General features: G+C 45.2%; 1 protein-coding gene and 1 pseudogene across 5 annotated transcripts in view; both read left to right on the top strand.

Annotated features, from left to right (window-relative positions):
• Positions 1-21,428, top strand: part of LOC147606817 (alpha/beta-Hydrolases superfamily protein) — a 57,511-nt gene that overhangs the window by 25,576 nt on the left and 10,507 nt on the right. For all 5 annotated transcript variants that reach the window (XR_015264839.1, XM_086791111.1, XM_086791112.1 and 2 more), the window contains exons 5-11: positions 9,979-10,048; positions 10,204-10,273; positions 11,738-11,794; positions 11,942-12,009; positions 12,152-12,232; positions 12,952-13,029; positions 13,280-13,435. Coding sequence is in view for 4 of the 5 variants with exons in the window: in XM_086791111.1 (XP_086647237.1) it covers positions 9,979-10,048; positions 10,204-10,273; positions 11,738-11,794; positions 11,942-12,009; positions 12,152-12,232; positions 12,952-13,029; positions 13,280-13,435 (580 nt within the window). In the remaining variant the exon portion in view is untranslated. The remainder of the gene's footprint in view (positions 1-9,978; positions 10,049-10,203; positions 10,274-11,737; positions 11,795-11,941; positions 12,010-12,151; positions 12,233-12,951; positions 13,030-13,279; positions 13,436-21,428) is intronic.
• Positions 5,668-9,972, top strand: LOC147606818 (uncharacterized; annotated as a pseudogene).

The raw sequence follows: 21,428 nt of genomic DNA, 5'->3' as shown, positions 1-21,428 counted from the left end.
AACTTGTTCGTAGGTACCTTGTGAAGTTCAAGAATTATTCAGCTTTGGATGCGAAATGGATGGATGAGGCCTACTTCGAGGATTACCCAGATCTTTTGAAGGCCTATCTGGAGGCTTTTCAGTTGCGGTCAACTGATTAGAAGCCGGGGGGATGTCACAAATCCCTATATTCTAGAGACATGCGGATGCGTGTCAGGCCTAGAAACATGCGGATGCATGTATGTATTATACCTGGGCATGTGTATGGATCATATGAGTGGATGCATATGAGTCCAAGGACATGGCAGGACATTTGTGGACTTTCGGGCGGTGCCCGTGTGGATTCCGGCCATGCACACATGGTGTGTTATGATGGCAGGCGGAATATTTTCAAGTACAAGAATGATGATAGGTGGTTCTCCAAGTTTACATGTGCACAATGCATAAATGATGCATGCCATAACTTTATTTTACTTTGTGTGACATTGTCTTGTTGCCTGGACAATGCTTGTTATTTTGGCTTGTGAAGTCCGAGGGACCGGGGACGCCCGAGCACCTTGTGGACACGTGTGTGCACTCTTGTTTGGGCCTAAAACTGTGGGCTTATGGGTTTTGCAGGTGGTAAGTGCGTCCACACTCAATTTACAGCTTATTTCATTTACTACTAAAGTTTATTGGTTTGCAGGTCCACACTCATTAATAAGTGGCCGGACAACTTATAATGCGTTCGCATCTGGTTGGACCAAAATTAATGAAGTCCGGACAACTTATGGCCATTTCCCATTTGGTTGGACCTAAACTTATACAAACAGGACAAATGGAGCACTATGGGCTGGACACCTACCTGGACACCTTATGGGGACACTTGTCAGCCTGTATGTGTACCCACCAAGCCCCTTAGGTGGCACTGGAGAAAGGCGCCTCCTTCAAGAGGCCTTTTGGGCTGTTTTATTCATAACTTAACACATTGGAGAGCTGGTTGGAGATTTGGGAGTTGCTACAGGGCTGGTTGCTTGCTTCCCGGACTCACACAAGCTTGGATAATGATCCCCACACTCTTCTAAAGGGCTGGTTGGTAAATTTCAGACCTGTAATTTCTGGTTATTGCGAGTTTTGGGCTGGTTACAGGTGTCCAAAGTCAACTTGGACAGTACAGGACAGCTCTAGGGACCTCCACAGGGCTGTAGGACCCTTTACAGGTGGATTTCTCGCGATAGAAAGTTGCTGTTTTGGACTGGTTATTGCACAAAACAGACCGGACAGCAATGGAATATGTGAGCATGGATGTGTCTCAAGGATTCCTGGTATAACAGGTACTTAGGGCAAGCATTGGGGACACTTGCTCGCGGAGAACACAGGTTTCTGGATCAGTTTCTCGCGTGGAAACAGGGCCTAAAGATCCATTTACATCCTGTGCAGGGCGGAGTACCTGTGAGGATTGTGGTACTCTTGTGCAGGGCGGATGTACCTGTGAAGAGGCTTGTGCAGGGCGGATGTACCTGTGTGTAGGGCGGATGTACCTACAGATTCTCTTGTTTGAAATGTTTTCATTCATGATGTATTTGGAAGAATCAGGTGCAGGCTGGTGGTGAATCCCCAGGCACCCGTAATCTTGTACTTTGCAGACTCTTTTGGTAATATAACCTAAAGGGGGGGGGTCAGCCTATCATCGGCCCCTTTATGTGGTGTACTGTCATTTTCAGCTTTGTGGTTGTGATGCTCAAGTGTTAAGTGCTCAGAATCTTGTTCACATTTATACGATTCCAATACACGCGTCCGCCTCCCGTTACAGCTCCCGTCCAACTGACGGTCCACCGGGAACGTGGGGAGTGTCGGGATCTTCACATGCCTCTCGGCCATCTCAAACAGATCTGCCATTGCGGGGATGTACTCTGAAAAGGGTGGGTGGGTGGGAACAAAGAAGAACTAATACCTGCAAGTGGCTGTCCAGCAAATCAGCCCGCCGTCCTCTTGCTTCTCCTCTTCCCGAACAGTCCCGTACGGTCCACCAATCAGCCACACAACTGTCCCCCTCTTGCTCACACAAATCCCAAGAACTATCTAGAGCCTAGGCTCTGATACTATGTCAGAATACGCAGTGGAGATGATGACCAGATCTGGGAACACAAGAGCAAAAAACGCATGCAGAAAAAATACAGCACAAGAGAGAGAGATAGAGGCGTGTAACTCTGCTCTATATACACAAGAAGATCCCGTAGTATGATACAAAATGGTATGGGGGCTGGGGGCCTATTTATATGCCCTCCCATCAGCAGTCGGCCTGCTGTAGGGCAGCCGACTGGACACAAGAAACCTCCACGACTGAATAATCACAGTCGGCCAGCAGCAAAGTGGGTCGGCCAGCATCAGAAAAGTCCCACGACTCATGCAGTGCACTCGGTCACTTCCAGAATCTCCACAGATGCAGTCGGCCAGGTTCAGGGTCCTCCTGCCACAACTAGACTGCCTTCCATGCCACAGAAAAATAGGGAAAAAATGGGGAAAAATACGGAGAGTGGGGAAAAATGAGAAAACACCTCATAAGGGCGGGCACACCCACAACAAGGGCCCTGGTGTATAAAAATAGACAGGAGATGACTTCTAACATCCACCACGATGGGTCATCCATGGTTGGTACCTGGTGCTCCGCGGCTTGGGAACCTACTCCTCCCTCGGCCCTCTGGTGCGGATTTGAGTGGGAAGGAGGGGGAACCATCGGGGGCGGTCTCCTAGACTGACGCCGAGGGCAAGCTCTAGCCAGATGACCCATCTGCTTGCAAATGAAACATTGGCCAGATGACCCATCTGCTTGCAAATGAAACATTGGCCTGGAAGGCCGGAGTACTCCACTCTCTGCATAATGGGGTCACTGCGAAGGCTGGGAATAGATATCTTGTGAGGCACAGAATCGGGCGAGGCAACACAGATGCGTAGAGATGGAATCCCGGCTGCTCATGCGAGGGCCGAGGTAGCGGTTGGGGGGGGGGTTCCATCACTCTCCCAATGGCACCACCAATCACCGGGAGAAGAGGAAGGTATTCCTTCCTGAGGCCTGCAAAGCAAACTGTCACGGGAAAGCCTGAAACTCTAGCTAGAGGGTTGGATGCCGGGTCGAAGCCGTGCTGCCACGGTGCAAAGAAGGTCTGTGCCGTACGCAATGCAACGGGGCTCAGCTGCATGACAAGATCAAACACCGTTGGTGAATCGAAGTCAACCTGGTAGTATCCATGCCCCAATGGATGAATATTTGCGATCTTTGCAGGCGCACCTAGTAGGCTAGCTTGAAGAAGATCCCTGACTTGGCCATGCATGGGGCAGCTACCGACAATCTTACATACTAGAGTGGAGGCCTCTAGGGATGCGACAATCGTATCGAGAATCTGCAGGTCCGCTTCTGAAAACGATAGGCAAGTAACGGCGGCCTCGGTCGGGGGAGACGGAGCGGCTGCCATGGAGTTCTCCTTGGGGCGAAGACCAGAAGAGGTTGAGACTTGCCGAAAATAAAGAAATGCCCATGAGCTGAGGGCTTTGCCGATGATGATGGAGAAAAAAGGGGGGGAGGCGACAGGGCAAGAGGCACGAGCGAAGGGGGGGAAACGTGGACGGGAGTAGTAAGAAAAAAGAAAAAGGGGAGAGAGGGGGGCGGGGGGCTGGTGGCGCTGGCGGGCTGGGTGGCGCAAACGGAAAGGGGGGGGGGGGGGGGGGGAGGCGACGACAAGCAGGCAGGTGCGGGGGGAGCTTGTAGCTCACTCGACGATCCCAGTGTGTCTATGGAGTGGAATCTTGCTTGAGAAGAGCGTGGATAGAAGTGGGGTTGACTGCGTTTTCTTCTCCAATGGACACATATCATTTGCAGAGGGGGTCTTGTGTGGATTGTGGCTTTGGTGGTAGTTTGGTACCTGAGGAGGACACTGAATTTCTGATTTCAGTCAGCGTTTTGCTGATTTTTGGAGCATCTATACTTGAGTTTTGTTCCTGGCCTACACAGTTCCCCAGTTTCTTCATTTTCCTTGCCTTCTGTTGGCGGTGGAGTGCTGTTTTTTGCTGGACAATAGTGTTTTGGCTGCGTTTTGCTTCCCAATAGAGTTTTCTACACTTAGGGGGCCCATCTCCAGCTACTTCACTTAGGATCAGTTTTCGGGAGCTGTTTTTTTATCTGTGGAGACTTTCTTATGTGACAGGAGTTCACAGATTTTGGAGGACAATAGTTCTTTCTTGACGAGAGTAGTGATCTTTTCAGAGACCCTGAGCATTGTTTATTTTGTCCGAGCCTGTGTTCTTTGCAGTGTTTGCACAGAAAGGAGGGTGTTTTGTCTGTAAGGTGTGATCCTTTCACAGGGATCATTTGTTTGTTGCTGATTCTTGGGATCTGATTCTATGGAAGAGTCTTCCGCTCTCAGTGATGCTTTTGAGGACTTCATTACCACTATAGTTTATATTCCTACTTCCCTTCCTCATTGTGAGGAGTCTACCTATGCCTCTCTTTGTGATGCTTCTGAGGATGCCCCTCCCTTTGCTAGTTCTGCATTTGGTTTAATGCGGCGTGCAGGGTTGTTTTGGAGGATGGACTTTCAGACCTGGTGGGATGCTTTGGATCTGTGGTTGCTTGCTGTGCTTGGGGCACAGTGGTACTTTCAAAGTTTTTTGGATTTGGATCAGAATCAGGTTGGGCTTGTACCAGTCCGATGACATCATTTTTCAGAGGGGGATGTGGAGTCCTTTCATCTGGCGATGCCCACCTCAGTGGAGTGTGCTTGTGTACAGCATTGGGTAACTCATGGTATGGAGTTTGAGCAGATGGACCCCATCTTTTTTATAGAGTCTTTACATCTTGCAATGCCGACCTTTTCAGAGGATGCTTCATTTCAGCGTTTGGCGACTCTTGTTACAGAGTTTGAGCAGATGGACTCAGAGGGTTCCAGTGAGGAGCAACCTGCTTCTCCCAGGATTGATTATCTACAGGATTTGATCTTGGTTGGTTATGAGGTTTTACAGACCTTCTCTTGGTTGTAAACATGACATTCGACTTCGGAGATTGTTCTTACACTTGGGAGTGGAACCATTATTTGGAGCAGCACGTCGTAGTCTACATGGTTATTTTCTTCTAGACGAGCGATGTACCTGGCAGCTTGTTCTTTTGCTTTTGTAGTTGAGTTGCTGAGGAGATTTCTTGTGGAGCTTCCTTGGTACCTGTTGCTCCAGTCTTTCATCTATGATTGAGGATGGTGTCTCTGGCTTCTTGGAGTTCACTTAGCATCCAGTGCTGAGAGGGGGTGCTAGACATCATTGTCCCCTTGCTGCTGGCTTCCTTTGTTGCTCCAGTCTTTCTTCTATGATTGAGGACGGCGTCTTTGGCTTCTTGGAGTTCACTTAGCATCCGGTGCTGAGAGGGGGTGCCAGACATCATTGTCCCCTTGCTGCTGGCTTCCTTTGTGGCGGCACTTCAGAGAGCCCCGGACACCGACACCTATTGTAGACCCACAAACATGGCACACATATGCAGAGGGCCTATACCACGCCCCACAGCAGCCACCTATACCTCAGCCACAGGAGCCTCGACCTACCATAGCTAGCTTCTTTACCCACTCGATGGTAAAGGAAGCTATCCGCCGCCTACAGCATGGACGGGCCGCCGACCATATGGGCCTACACTTTCAGCGCTTGCAGTCTCTTGGCATACCAGCAGGTATGACATGGGGCATTTATGCATTATATGAGCAAGTTTTTGGGCGAGTCAAATGTCCAGGAGGTATGTCCGAGACTATTGCTAGCACCATTGGTGTGAAGCAAGGATGCCCACTTTCCCCCACGCTATTTGGGTTATACATTGATGAGGTGACTGACTTCATTACACGGGGAGGCGAAGATGGACTTGATTTAGTAGGTACCTCAGTACATATTATGCTTTATGCTGATGATATTGTACTAGTGTCTGAGTCTCCAGGAGGTCTACAGCAGCATCTACATGCACTCGATGATTTCTGCACACAGAGGGGTCTTACTGTGAACCTTGGGAAAACCAAGGTTATGGTCTTCCATACATCGAGACAGGGTAGGAGTCAGCTGACATTCACTCTCGCAAGACGCCAGGTGGAGGTGGTGACATCATACGTGTACCTAGGGGTTACCTTCTCTGCAGCAGTCACACGCTTCACCATGGGTTCAGCAGCCAGAGCTAGATTGACACGGGGATATGCAGCATTGGCTATGCTAGAGAGACAGTGCCACCAGGCGCATTTTCAAGAGCCCCGAACGAAGGGGGGGCTATTTGACACATTAGTCACACCGGCACTGATGCATAGAGCAGTGGTATGGGCGCCAAGCCTTGCTACCCATTGGTGGACACAGATAGAGAGACCACAGGCCCTCATGATGGCACGCATGATACGCAGCAAACCGTCGGTACCTCATGACATTATCCAAGCAGAGTTTGCTGCGCCTCCTATGATGGTAGAGGCCATATTCTAGACTATATGCCTGCTAGACAGATTCAGACAGATGCCACAGGACAGATTGTCATACAGAGCTTTTGAGGCATCTAGACAGCTGGCTGAGGCAGGAGACAGAGGATCATGGTATGCACAGGTCACACATTGGTTCTCACAGCATGGCCTAGACATGGATCATCTACCACCATTCCAGTATGACAGGGATGCACCACATATTCATAGTGAGAGGAACAGAGTATTGAGACACGACCTATGGCAGCTCTATACACGAGAGACATGTATATCGCCTACACAGCCTCTTCCACCGAAGATGCTATACTACAGAGATCACTTCATGAGTATCACTGATGATGGATTTATAGAGAGGCCTAGATACATGGAGGGCTTTTTACCACACGGCTCCCGAGTGGCTATTGGTCAGCTTAGAGTTTCATCTCATTGATTGGAGATCGAGACTGGCAGAGCAGCACGGATCCCCCGAGAGGAGAGGGTATGCAGATTGTGTTGAGAGGAGGTGGAGAGTGAGGAGCATTATGTATGCAGATGCAGAGCATATACAGGCATCAGAGAGAGATATCCCATTTTATTCAGAGAGCCACATTCCCTACGCCAGATCTTTGAGGCAGCAGACCAGCGCATACTGGGGAGATTCATTCTAGACATACAGCGTCACAGAGAGACATCATTACAGGCTCAAACAGCTCTAGAGGGGGGCCGACAGACACAGATTACTACATTTTTTCAAAGATCCATCCCACTCCCAGCCCCTACACGGCAGGGAATTACTCTCCAGAGAGCAGAGACACTCAGAGCCCGCAGGAGACAGAGGACACCTGGCTTTCGGACACCTCGCCTATACCAGAGAGAGATGACAGAGATCAGAGCTCAGTTTCACAGAGAGGGTGCGGAGTGACTAGCTCGCTTTAGAGCAGACCCAGGCATGTTCTTCAGGGACCTATGGACACCCCCTTCATTGATGTATACCATTTTATACCCCCAGTATGGTACAGGATGGAGCTAGCTAGGTTGTATATCATGATTGTATACTCCATGCATATAGCTTTGCATTCTCCTAGTAGTAGAGCTCCATCCCCTCCCCCACTCATTGTACTTATTGCACACCCAGATTCAGCTTTTTAGTTGAGTACTTTTCATTTTGTTGGGATGACAGAGGATACCCCATACAGGTACACCGATTTGTCTCATAGGTCGAGTTTGGTCTTTTGGAAGACGTTAATAACATCTCTCTCTCTCTCTCTCTCTCTCTCTCTCTCTCTCTCTCTCTCTCCCCTGTGTTTCCACTTTCACATCATCCACTGTGCATTCTATCAACTCATTCATCTAGCGTTGGTAGGACTCCATATGAGGCAACATTTGTTCACCGTTTCTCGTCTCGTTTTATGAGGATGGTGTCGCTAGGGCTATCATTGAGATCAACAAGAGCACATAAACTTTTTTAGAGATTATTGAGTCCATGAGTGCCTAGCTAAAGCATAGGAATTATACACCAGGCAAGCCAACGAGTCTAGACGAGACGTCAACTACAAGGAGGGAGATTGGGCATTTCTCCGAATCATGAAGCAACAGATAAAGCAAGTGGGCAAGCGTTGTCTCAAGCTCTCCCTATTGTAAAGTAGCTCAATGATGTCTCCATGAAGTTGAAGTTTCTAGACAATTGGACTATGCAAGACTGAGACATTCTACACCAAGTTCAGAGACCAAAGCACTCACAAAGTTGTTTGCCTCGACGAGGAATTCTTCCAAGAGTACCCATAGGCCATCCAATTACTACCAAGTTAAGCAGGAGGGGATGCCACATGCACTCATGCCCTTAGGTTCCATGTGACACACTGGCTCATCGCATCAGTGCCATACTTGTAAAGTATTAGTGCCTTTTTTAGTTTGGTTTGTTGTTTATTGTGATCCCATCATGAGCCGTAGTCTAGGGACATGTCAGGCGCACAAGGTACATAGGTATTTCCAAGACTTACATGTCAGTCAGTCAACCCACTTGGAGAACAGTCAGTTCATGTAGGTCACCCTAGCATAGCAAGCATCTAGAAGCATGTAGGAGTTTCGTTACCAAAGGGATTCAAGACTTTAGGCCAGCCCTATGAGCCTTGCATGTGGGCCACCAAAAAGGGACATAAAAGTAATCTATACCCAGTCGGCAGCTCCATTGAGCAATATACAGGCTGTCAGCCAGCATCAGGCCCAATCGGCCAGCATTGAGGAGAGCCCCGACTCACATGTGTGAAGCAATGACATTGAAGAAGCATTTATGCTTATTTTCAGCAGTTGAGCATATTATAACAGGCTGACAACAGTAAAAGGAACCGACCAACAAAATAGTATTCATATATAAGCACTCCTCAATCCTTTTCCTAAATCATCTCATTCTTTTATAGATTCAACAGTAAACAACTGCAGAAGTATGTGTGCTTGAGTCTTAGGGCTTGTGCATACATCATCGCAGCCAAGCACTTCATTGTGCTACAGTCCAAGGTAGTCTGACGCTCTCTTCAGCATTCAGCCTTCATTCTTGCATCTCCCTCAGTGGATTTGGGTGTGCATAAGGCTTTCCGAAGTGGCTTGAGAGTGTCTCCAATCTGTTTGATGGTTCAGTCAATGTTTGCTCTACATCATCCTTTCATTTGGCAATCCTTAGTCAACCATCTGCAGTAAGTTTTCTGCTTTGTAAAGAAGTTCTCCAAAGCAATTAAGCAAATACTCCTGATTGCAGGAGGGGGCCCTTACGTGGGCAGATTGGGACCCAATGTGGTGTCGTCTCTACATTCTCTCTCTCTTCATCTCTATCTCCTATGAATAAAGATTTAAGTGGATTGCTTCATGCTCACTAACATAAAGGTATAAAGAAGGCCTTGTTGTACGTTACACGATCAAACAGGCTGCATGCTACAACCATCAGTTTGTAATCAAAGTTTGCATGTAGTAATATTGTTTACTCTCCACTTCTTTATGCAATTCAGTGCTTTGTATTGTGAAGATCGTGCTTCCGCTATTGTGTTTTCTTACAATTCCTTGTGTTGCTGCCTCCTTATCAAGAGGCTATTGCTGTTGCACTGGGGTCAATCCAACTATGAATGAGCAGAGGATTCATTTCTAGTTCAGGATAATATGCAGACTGTGTAGGACAGCAGATGAAGGTGGACAGCAATCATGATTCCATTTCCAGGCCTCAGTAGTGTTTACACTGGGGATGGTTTGGTGAGCAGGTGGCTGAACAATTGACCTATGGGTCAACTGTTCTAACCTCAAAAGTTACCAACTATTGTAACTGACCAACCTTGGAATTTGTTAACATATGGAAGTTGGGGAACCTTTGAGTGTTGTTTTAAATGCAATAACACACGTTATTTAAAGAACTGATGTTGATCACTATGAACTGCATTATTTTCGTGATTGTCTGCTATCTCCCCCTCCACACTGAGTTTATATTGTTTTTTGTGGTGTCTTCAGATACAAACAGAACGTGTACTTGCAATTGGTATTGTTTTGTGATGCATCTTTGGTGTTTTTGTGACCCTAGGTGGTTTTGTGTTGAGGAGGGAGATCCCCAGAAACCAACAGTTTTGCTAGTCCACGGTTTTCCATCCCAGGTTGGTAACAAATGCTACATATAGTTCTTTGAATGCCTTTTGCTTCTTGGTGAACGTTCTAGTAAGATTAACCCCTTCTAGATGGGGTTAATCTTGTTAGTAGTGAAATTGCCTTACTGGTTTTATAAATTGAAGTTGGCCTCGCCTGTCTACAGGCCTACTCGTTTCGCAAGGTGATACCTATGTTATCAACAGACTTCCATGTTGTTGCCTTCGATTGGCTTGGTATGCAGCTAGTAAATTTCATGTTCTCAGTATGCTAAAAGTTCAAAATCAACTTCATGAGTGTTCCATGGGGTTTGTCATGAGTCACCAACTTGTGATTGTTAAAGTTTAAAGACCCAAACATGTCATAGCTGCACAATCATAGTCCAATTGTAGATCCTCTGTGGTTATAGCACCTTTTGCTTATGCCGAGTTTTATGTATGTTTCTTGTAAAATCCTTAAATCTTTATAATACAGTCCTAGTTAATTTAAAGAACACAGTTTTAAAAATAAAAATAAAAATGCGTTGGCTATGTTTTCAAAGTGGATGGGGAACTAGTTCTATAAATGGTAAAAGTGGAAAGAATAAATCGCTCTTGGTTATGTTTTGAAAGTGGATGTAGTATAAATGGTAAAAATGAAGTTTTATGCTGTGCTGCACATATCCAATCTGTCTGAACTTAGAAAAGCACTGTAGAATCCTAAACAATTGCACTGCAACCCAAATACTGCTGGTCACAAGGTACAGGACATCCTTAACTCTGGAAATCCCAAGGTGCAGGAGTAAAATCTTATGATAAGATAGGGTGCCATGAGCTAGAAACAGGCTGCAGTCACCAGGCTGAATGGGCAAGGAAAATTTGGGGGAAATTGGGGTCGCAGGCTGCAATTGGTGCAAAACAGAAACAAGGGGCTGCAGTCGGGCGCATTAGCAATGAGAAATTGGGGAAGCAGGTATTGCCAACAGCCAGGCTTCTAGTTATGCAGGTTCTTGACGTACATCAGGGTGGGCTGCAGAGCTGAATGTAAAATGTTGATGCTTCAAGCTGGGCAATAAGCTACACAACTAAGTGACAAGCTGAAGGCTGGATGATGGGCTGTATGGCTAGGCAGGCTGCAGGGCTGAACCTAATGTTTAAAAGGGTTGACAGGCTGAAGAAAGAAAGAAAAAGAAAACTTTTATTAACATCTACAAAATACCAAATGACCTAACAATACATAACATAAAGACCATGGAGGTCTTTATGAAGAAAAATCCTACTAGTCAGCTAGAGAGAGCAAGGAACAAGGATAACAAACGAAGGAAGAAAAAGGGAAACAGAGAGGGCAATAAAGAGAAGTCATCGAAATGAGGAAAGGTGTGTGCATGCGAGTTTTCAGAAATCTGCAGCTTACTTTTCTGGTGTTTCTTCAATAACCTGGGCATAAGTCATGGCATAGGTTGGGTGGTTACCTCACGAACTACCTTACCCAACGTTGAGTTGATACCCTGACACCAACAGTGCTTACCATGTCTGCACCCTAAAAAACAAGTGTGAGTTGTTAAAAACAAAGTCACCAGCTTTAGATAATTTTTTAAAGCATCTCTCAGCTTGTATCCAAATTTCCTTGGTTTTAATGCTGTGCTGCATCCAGGGTTTCGATTTTCAGCATCTCTCAGCTTGTATCCAATTTCCTTGGTTTTAATGCTGTGCTGCATCCAGGGTTTGGATTTTCAGATAAGCCCCAAGTGAACTATGGTTTCAATTACACAACAAAAGGTCAGATATTTTTGCGTGCTTGTAAATGTAAAGGTTTTTGTGATTCTTTTGGCAAATATGTAGACCCACATACTACTGAAAACTTGCTGAGCCTCATAGCTCTTGTCACCTTGTGGGGGAATTGACTTTTGATCTTGTATGTCGTAGAGTATGTAAATGCATTGGCAAGCTTGGTAGAATCTCTTGGTCTAGAAAGATTGAGTGTTGTGTGTCAGGTAAATTCATAGTCCTTTCCAGGTGCTCAAGATTTGTTCTTTTAGTGAACTGAGAGAGAGAGAGAGAGAGAGAGAGAGAGAGAGAGAGAGAGTGCATATGTTGCATTAACCAGACGTTGATTAGCTAGTTACAACCTTGCAGGGATTTTCTGCACCAGTAGTGTTGGAATTTGCAAGCAGAAATCAGGAGAAGGTAGACTGCTTGGTGCTTCTAAATCCTCCTGTAAGTATTGTTGTAGCTTTGATCTGTAAACTTTCAAGGATGCAGTTAAGGGATTAAAGTTTGCACATACGTATGGAGCTATGTGCTCTGTAATAATATTTTTACCCTATTGTCTAGTCTCCTGCTTGTCTACCTCCATCATTGTTCTCTAGGTGTTGGAAGATGCATCTCCACCGATTGGTCTTCTTTTTTTTAAATGGAAACGCACGAGATTCGTACACATCAGACATTTTGTGATTGATTTCTAAGATGCTAAGTTGTCAGGAAACCATCTGCTTTCTGCAAAGTTGACTTGTCAGTCTGTTAGCTGCTGCCCTGTGCTTTCCCTCACCATCCTGCCCAGTGCTCTCTTTTTTCATGTTTCTGACATCTAGTTATTCGGGATCATACGTACTCATTCTTAATCTCATAGACCCTTTGAGTGTTTCATAAATGCTTAATTTAATCTTTCTCCTGACGGACAATGGCATCAGGGAATGACACCTGGGTTTCACATTCCCCACATGGAAAATAGGTCGCTGCTGTGGCAGTTCTCCATTTTCCAAGGGGAATGTTGTCCCCATGTCTACTCCCTTATTGATAAACTACAGTCAAACTGGACTTTCATTTTCTGATTGAGAAAAACTTAAGGGACGCCTCTTTATTCCAAATTATGCAGACATATATTTTAAGCCTTCAGTCAAGTAACTGTGACATTGCCACCTGTATGATATTTGAAGGTCACAGAGCAGCATGCAAAGCTACCATCTGGGTTGTCGATTTTTTCCAACTTCCTACTTGGTGAAATTTTTGCCCAGGTATTCTATTATAGAAATTATGACAAAAAGCTCAAGTCATTCTATAACATCTTAACAGTCCCCCCCACACGTGCAGGCACAGGTACAAGCACATGTACAGTCGTATCTTCCCTTGAGCTAGAAGGGCAGAGATGCCAGATGCCTACACAATGATAGCTTTAGAGTCATGCTATCAATAAGATAGACTAAATTAGTATCTTGTAGTGATGCCTGATTGTTCTTTTCTTTGTAAAATGATTCCAAAATGCAGGATCCTCTCAAAGCTGGTGAAAACCCACTAAATGAATGTGGGCCATATATTCTGGACGAAGAAGATGCTATGGTTTACAGAAGGCCTTACCTTACGTCAGGCTCTGCTGGATTTGCTCTCACAGCCATAAGTAAGGCGCTGAAAAAGGAGTTAAAGGTTTGGTCAACCATTGCTCAGCTTTCCTTTTTGTCTTTACAACATCCTACAAGAAAGACACACCGCCCATTGAGGTTTTATCTGGTTTTAAACACTCCATCATATTAGTTTCATCATAGTAATATCACTTTTGTTTTTTCTTTTTCTCCTCATGAAGAACAAAGCTTCTATTTAAGTAGGAAAGGAGCACATATCCAAGCTTCTATTAAAGTAGGACTTCCCCCTTGATTGATATAACTTTTTCGTCTCATCCATAGATTTTTGATTTGTTGCGTCTTCCTCCAATAAATGATCAATATTTTCATGAAGTGACTCTCTCCAGCTTGCTTCTTGATTGGCGATTTAGTTTTCTCACTGTTACATACCAGGAGAGTGAAAATGCATATATGGATACTTTTCACACCTTGGATGTTGAGTATTGCTAACACCTTATGCACTCGTGGTATTTCAAATTCTGTTTACTGTACCTCGGTCCTCTCAAGCTGAGAGGAGGATCTAGAGCTACGGGACCATAAAATCTCTATGAGGGTGCTTAGAAACACCAGCTGGGGTGGTTGCAAGTGGATTGAACCATGACATCATATCTTAGGAACAAAATCATGAAAAAAAGAAAACTCTCATTGGTTTTTGTGGCCAGAGATTCGCAAGGATATGCTTTTCTTAGAAGTTAATGCTCCACCTCATCATTTGTGCCGGGTTTTGGCTTGCTTATGATGTGTGTAAGCCCCCTCTATGTCAAGAATCCATGTTTGAGAAGATCAAATCAATCATTTGCGTTTAATTCACGGCACATGGTCTATTGGGATGTGGGATGGTATGGCTTGTGACGACTTTGTGTAGGTCAAGCTCACACTGTAAGATCACCGTCATAAGTAAATGGACGGGTGCTTTTACATCAGGGATAGACTTAAGTTGAATTGTCTTCCCTAGAAAACATACTGTGGCAGATCCTCTTACTCATCATCCTTGTCGAGTCCCACACCTCTGCCAAGTGCACGGGGTTGGACCACCCGACCTTGGCATGGAGTACCCTCAACAGATTGAATGTTGTAGGCCCTAGATCGAGCCCGTGTAACCCTCCGATCGATGCTCTCAAGTTCTCTATGAAGCATCCGGAGGATCTCCTCCTGCTTGTCTCTCACCCTCGCTTGCAGCTCACCTTCTGTAGCTCCAATGCTAGGGGATCCACGTAGCAAGAAGAGACAAAACAAAGACAACCCAGAAGGGGATTCATGATATGCAAGATGATAGAATCTAGATCACAAGTGACAAATGTGACCTCGAGCCTTGCAAGGATCATAGCTACCTGCATAGGATGCCGAGTTTCTTTAGATTCCGTACAAGATGGAGATTTTCTTGGCAATAGACCAAGCGCGTCATTTGACGTGTACTCGTGTATTCTTGTGTGAATCAAGGAGTTCACGCTCCAATTGCACTTACACGCACCAGCTGAACAATCCTACAAAAAGTTTTACAGTAATACGCAGGAGTCATGACTTGCAAGGAGCATGCCGTTGTCACATATGGCTTATGTCAAGTAGTTACCTGAGAGAGGACACGAATGACCATTTGTTGGAGATTAACCGCGTTGTATCCATAGGTGAGCCACCAATCAACTGGAGCCTTGGTCTCCTCTTCCTTCATAGAGGAGGTTCTACTAAAAACACCCCCAAGCTATGAATGTAGCTCACCATTTGTTTGTTGATCACCGCATGCTCCTTTACGGGGTAGGCCACCTCTAGGTAGTGGTCTTGCAGCATCAAAAGGTCTGGATTGATCATCCTTGCTGTACAGAGGATGAACCAAGGCAGCTATTCCATGAATTGGGCGGCACCCATCGCGTCTCTATGATTTGAGAGATCTCCTGAATTCTAGAGATCAAATATCAAACATTATGAGATGGCATCACGGATGACGGCTTGAAAAAACATGGAGAGAATACAAATCTTGCAAAGGTTAAGTTTAGCTACTTGTAAGCCCATACGACTCTGGATTGCTCGATCTCGCCAGAAGATCATGCCATTGATCTAATTCCTGGTGGTACTCACCAAATAGACCGCCGTACCGTGTTAGTGCAGTCCAACAACAAGAAATTATGAGTCAGGTACAGGAGCTGTTGAACAAAGGGTTGATACAACCTAGCTCATCACCCTTTTGCTCACCTGTACTCTTAGTACAAAAGAAGGATGGTTCTTGGCGCATGTGTATTGACTACAGGGCGCTGAACAAGAATACCATCAAGAATCGATTCCCCATTCCGAGGATCGATGACATATTGGACCGCTTACAGGACTCCACAGTTTTTAGTCGGATTGACTTGAAAAGCGGGTATCATCAGATACGTATTAGACCCGAGGATGTACATAAGACAGCATTTCGAACCATGTTTGGGTTGTATGAGTTTTTGGTTATGCCCTTTGGTTTGACAAATGCACCTGCCACATTTAACAGAATGACGGACAGGATTTTCAGGCCTCATAGAGCGTTTGTGGGCACGTTCTTTGATGATATGATTGTGCATTCACAAACTGAGGAGGAGCATAGAAGACATTTGGCCATTGTGTTTACAGAACTCAGGAACCATAGGCTGGTTATTAATGGCAAGAAGAGTGAGTTTTTCTTGCAAGAGATACATTTCTTGGGGCATATTGTGTCTAAGCATGGAGTCCGTATGGATCCATCGAAGGTGGAAGCAATTCTTAATTGGCCAGATTTGAGAACCGTGCATGATGTACGCAGCTTTTTGGGATTGTGTTCCTATTACAGGCGGTACATACGGTATTTTGCTGAAATTGCTTCGCCCCTTCATGCCTTAACAAAGAAGGCAACTCCGTTTAGATGGGCTGATCAGGAAATTACAGCCTTTAAAAAGCTTAAAGAAAAGCTTACTTCGGATCCAGTATTGGTGTTATCGGACCTCCGAAAGGCTTTTGTTGTCCAATGTGATGCATGTGGAAGTAGCATTGGGGCAGTTCTCATGCAGGAAGGACATGTGATAGCCTATGAGAGTAGAATATTGCAAGATGCCGAGAAGCATTTACAGGTTTATGAGAAAGAGATGTTGGCTGTAATTCACGCTCTTTCTACATGGAAACACTACTTGCTTGGGGCTGATTTCACTGTGTAGACAGATCATCAGACCTTGCATTATTTCCTCACGCAAACTAAGCTTTCAGAGAAGCATATGCGATGGGCAAACTTTTTGTCTATGTTTCACTTCCAGATTGTGCATGTGGAAGGCAAAAAGAATGTTGTGGCAGATGCTTTGTCACGCAAGCCACAGGTCTCAGCAGTTTCACTTGCTTATCATCATGAGCTTGATGAAATGAAAGAGCAGTATGCCCATGAAGAGGACTTTGAAAGGTTGTATGATCAGATATCTGAGGGTCAGCGGCATGAGCACTATGCTCTCAGAGATGGGTTTTTGTTGATGCATGGCAGACTGTGTGTTACCAGGCCATTGCGACTCAAGGTTATGATTGAAAGTCATGCTCCACCGTATGCAGGTCATAGAGGTATTGACGCCACGGTAAAAGCAATGGAGACTTTCTTTTATTGGCCAACCTTGAGACGAGATGTTGATGCCTTTGTTAGGCAATGCATCGTTTGTCAGAAGGTAAAGTTTGACCGTCAAAAGACACCAGGGTTATTACAGCCTTTACCTATTCCAGATAGACCTTGGGAGAGCATTGCCATGGATTTTATATTTGATCTGCCATGGACACAAACGGGTAATGATGGCATTTGGACTATCATATGCAGGTTCAGTAAGCAGGCTCATTTCATTCCCCTGCGTAAGACGATCAAAGTGGATCATATGGTGAAGTTGTTCATCGCGAACATCTTCAAGTATCATGGCTTGCCTACGTCTATCATTAGTGACCGTGATCTACGGATGACGAGTTTATTCTAGAGAGGATTGTTTGACAACATGGGTACAACTCTCAAGTTTTCATCTTCATTTCATCCACAAACAGATGGTCAATCGGAAGAGGCTAACTCTACAGTGCTAGATCTTCTTTAGTGTTATGTGTCAGAGCACAAGCAACAATGGGAAAAGTATCTTCCTTTGGTGGAGTTTGCATATAACAACACTGTCCATACCTCGACGGGCAAGGCGCCTTTTGAGATTGTGGAAGGAGGGAAGAAGGTACCACCCATTTTGCACACAAAGGATAAGATCTTTGAGGCTGATTAGTATGTGGAAAACATGGATGAAGCTTATCGGAGAGTTAAGTTGGCACTCTAGAAAACTCAGCAAAAGCAAAAGAAAGCCGCAGACCGTCACAGACGTGCTTTAGAGTTTGCATTGGGTGATTGGGTTCTTTTGCGATTTGAAAAGGCTAGACTCAAGAAGATGAAGGGTAAAGAGCGCTTATTCCCTAAGTTGAGCATGCGTTATTATGGGCCTTTTCAGGTATTGGAAAAGATTGGTGAGGTGGCCTATCGCTTGAAGCTACCAGATCACTGGAGGATTCACAATGCTTTTCACATGAGTCTCCTTAGACCTTTCCGTGGGGATGTGCCTGAGGATGTATCAGATGAGGCTCAGCCGGAAGTTGAGGAACTTGATGAGGTTCTTATTCCAGAGCAGATACTGGTACATAAGGAAAGAAAGGTATGAGGTAAAGTTTCCCGTCGCTATCTTGTGAAGTTCAAGAACTATTCACCGATGGATGCGAAGTGGATGGAGGAAGGTGACTAAACAGATTCACCTCACGTTTTGCAGCTTTATCTCGATGCCTTTGAGTTGGAGACAACTCTTTTTTTGGCTCATTCAGGTTCAGCAGAGCATGGGTTTGGAGCATTGCCTGATGCTCAAGAGGGGGGTAGCACCTCCACTCCCTTGATACAAACAGGCTCAGATGACATCTAGAGGTCGCTTGGTGCAGTTTTTATCTCACCCGAAGGTACTGATGGCTGACAGTACATCTGTTTATGGGACGTCTATGATATATGTGTACTAGTCACATTAGATGTTGTGGTTCTGTATGGTTCACAGTGGTATACAACTTGGACTACTACTACGCCATTGGTTTGCAGTGAATGATGTTACATGTGCATGGCTTAGAGAGATTGGGACGCTGATCTTGCCATATTGTATATTTCACTTTGGATATTTTGCTGTATCACCAGAATGCAATCGAGGACGCTTGCCATTTTTCAAGAGGGGGGTATGTCATGACCCTGTGAAAATGGAAGAGCACAAGTGTGGGCATGGTGGTTGTTGAGCAAAAATATTAAATGATTCACATTTGGGGTGCCCGGACAAAGAGAATGATGCGTGGACATCTTCAGGTGTGAAGGGGGACCAAAACATTAATGAATTTTAATGTTTTATTCATGGGTGGTCCCTAGGCCTAAGTGGCCCCTAGGGAACTTTAATAACTATTAAAGTTGGGGGCCTAGGATAATTTTGGAGAGAGGCCACTCCACTTTTGGAGTTACACGCCTCTATCATCTCTCTCTCTAGCTTTTTTTTGGAAAAACGTGCAAGTCTCAAGCGTGGAGAAGAGGGGAAGGCTGCTCGACTGCATAGAAGAGAGTGCTGACTGCTGTTTTCCGTACAGAAGTGCCCGTACAGCTGCAGGTATAGTCCACGTGGCTGCCCGTACAGGGTATGGCTGCTGCAGGTACAGGCGGCGCTGACAGGGGCTGAAAGCAGGTGCATGCTGTGTGTTTGGCTGCATACTGAATCTTCCGTACAGAACAGGACATGCCGTACAGAGCTGTATGACAGCAAGTATTGCTACAGGTACAGGCGGCGCTGGCTCAGGCGGCTGTTGCTCTACTGTTGGCGACCAGAGTACAGGCGGCTGTAGTTCTGTTTTGCAGGCAGGTACAGCTGCAGGTACAATCCACGTGGCAGCTGTATGACATCTGGTACAGGTGTACGGACAGGTACAGCCAGTTTCAGTTCTGTTCAGACCTGAACAGTAGTGGGCGGTGCATCTCCAGTTGCAGGCAAAGCTTTCTCAGAGCTTAGTTGGTGAATCAGTCAAGTGATTGCAAGGAGGAAAGTACAAGCTGGTTGGCTTATGTCTGCTGCAGAGTTGTGCTATCTGGCCTCTTGTGAGAGGAGGGGTATGGCAGATTGAAAGGGTGGAAACAGAGATTGGACAGTGGATGTATGTTTGTGCTGAATTGTGGAACCATGTACATGGGATATGCCAGATGTGTGCTCAAGGCTGCCCTGCTGAATGGTCTTGGCTGATCAGAGGGAAACACAGAGTGTTGCTTTTGTGGGACACAGATCTGTGTGTGAATCCTCTGTGCTAAGAGGTCTTGTGGGCTGCCAGATTGGACATACAGGTGTACTCTCCTGGCTGGTTTTGTTGTACTCAGCTTTACATCTTTTTGAATTTGAATAAATAAATACCGAAAGGGGCACCAAGCTTTGGGGCCAACAGGTGTCGTTCTCATTACAGTTTTGGGGCACTCTAGCTCCAATTAAATTTGTTTTTATATCTGGACTACAAGTGGAAGGGTGACTGCTAGTCTACTGCACTTTGGTTTCTACCAGAGGCCGGTTTCACCTGCAAACCCTGATCAATTATTTGGCCAGCAGAAACCAGATTCTTTGTAATATTTGGAACGTGAAGTACATCTGCAAGATACTTCACCTTACCATTCTGCATAGACAATGGCACATTTCCAACATGGACAATTGGATAAGTAGTATCATCCCCTGTTTCAACAAAACCTGGCTTTTCAAGATTTTTCATATTTTTGAACCACCTGTCATTATTGGTCATGTGGTTCGAAGCACTTGAATCCACATACCATACATCATCATTGCATGCAGATACATTATTTTTCGACATAACATTAAGCACATGTTGCATAACAAACAATCTTTCATTGTCCTCATTACTTCGGTTAGAGGACGCATAATTATTTTGTTGCACTTTTTCACTTCTCATGTCATTTTGCTTCTTATAACAATTTGCTTACGCATGTCTACATTTGCCATAGTAAAAACACCCTCGTGTATCATTTTGTTATCTTTGCCAATTTCCACGATCTCTTTGACTCCCCCTGCCTCTAAACTGGCCTCTTCCACCTGTGTGTTGCTGTTGTGATTCATGGGACTGTTGTTGATGACCATAATTTTGATATCTGTTCAACTACCACCTTGGCCACGGTCTCGACCTCTACCTCGTCCTCTACCTGCACTTGTGTAGAAGGCATGTTGCTTTGAATTGCCTTTGTTTTGTGAAGACTGGTCTTCACCTAAACTCTTTTCTTCAATGATCAGCATTGACACTAAATCTGTAAAGTTGGGAATATTCTCCCGAGTCTGAATAGACGTCTTGAATGCCTTGTATTGTGGCCCGAGACCATGTAGACATACTTTCACCTTATCATCATCATTAACAGAAATACCAATAGATGCAAGGGATTTCATAATGTCCTTGATCTTCAAGGCATAATCATTCACAGACATGTTTTTCTTCTCCCCAGTATGAAGCTCATTCTTCAACTGAATCTTTCGTGCCTTGATGCTAGTTTCATATAACTTCACCAAGGTGTCTCATGTCTGCTTGGGTGACTTTGCATCTTGTATATGCCCAATCATGGTGTCCTGTATGCTAATAGAAAGCCATTACCTGACTTTCCTTGCTCCTTGATTCCAATCCTTGTATTCTTTTACATTTGCAGCAGTTAAATTAATCTTCGGTATCTCTGGTGCCTTCTCATGTTTACCTTCAATGTAATCCCAATAGCCTTTTCCTATCAGAAAATTTATCAATCTTCCTATAAGAATGCCACAATCTCCGCCAAAAAACCCTCAGAATGTCAGTCAAAATGCCGTAAAATTTCCAATGGGGTCTAAGAGTAGGGACACTCTGAATGTGTCCCAAGAAAAGATGTCTGGCATTCCGCACCGTATAACTGAAAAAAGGCATGCTTTTCAAAGGGTTACAAGCATCCTTCCACTCCCACTCACCGGGGTCCCAATGCAAATGTCTGATAGGGCAGCCACCATACA

This window comes from Cibotium barometz, chromosome 56, assembly GCF_041138505.1.
Source record: "Cibotium barometz isolate CiBa-2024 chromosome 56, ASM4113850v1, whole genome shotgun sequence".
Classification (NCBI taxonomy): Eukaryota; Viridiplantae; Streptophyta; class Polypodiopsida; order Cyatheales; family Cibotiaceae; genus Cibotium; species Cibotium barometz.
This window is presented reverse-complemented; position numbering and strand designations above follow the sequence as displayed.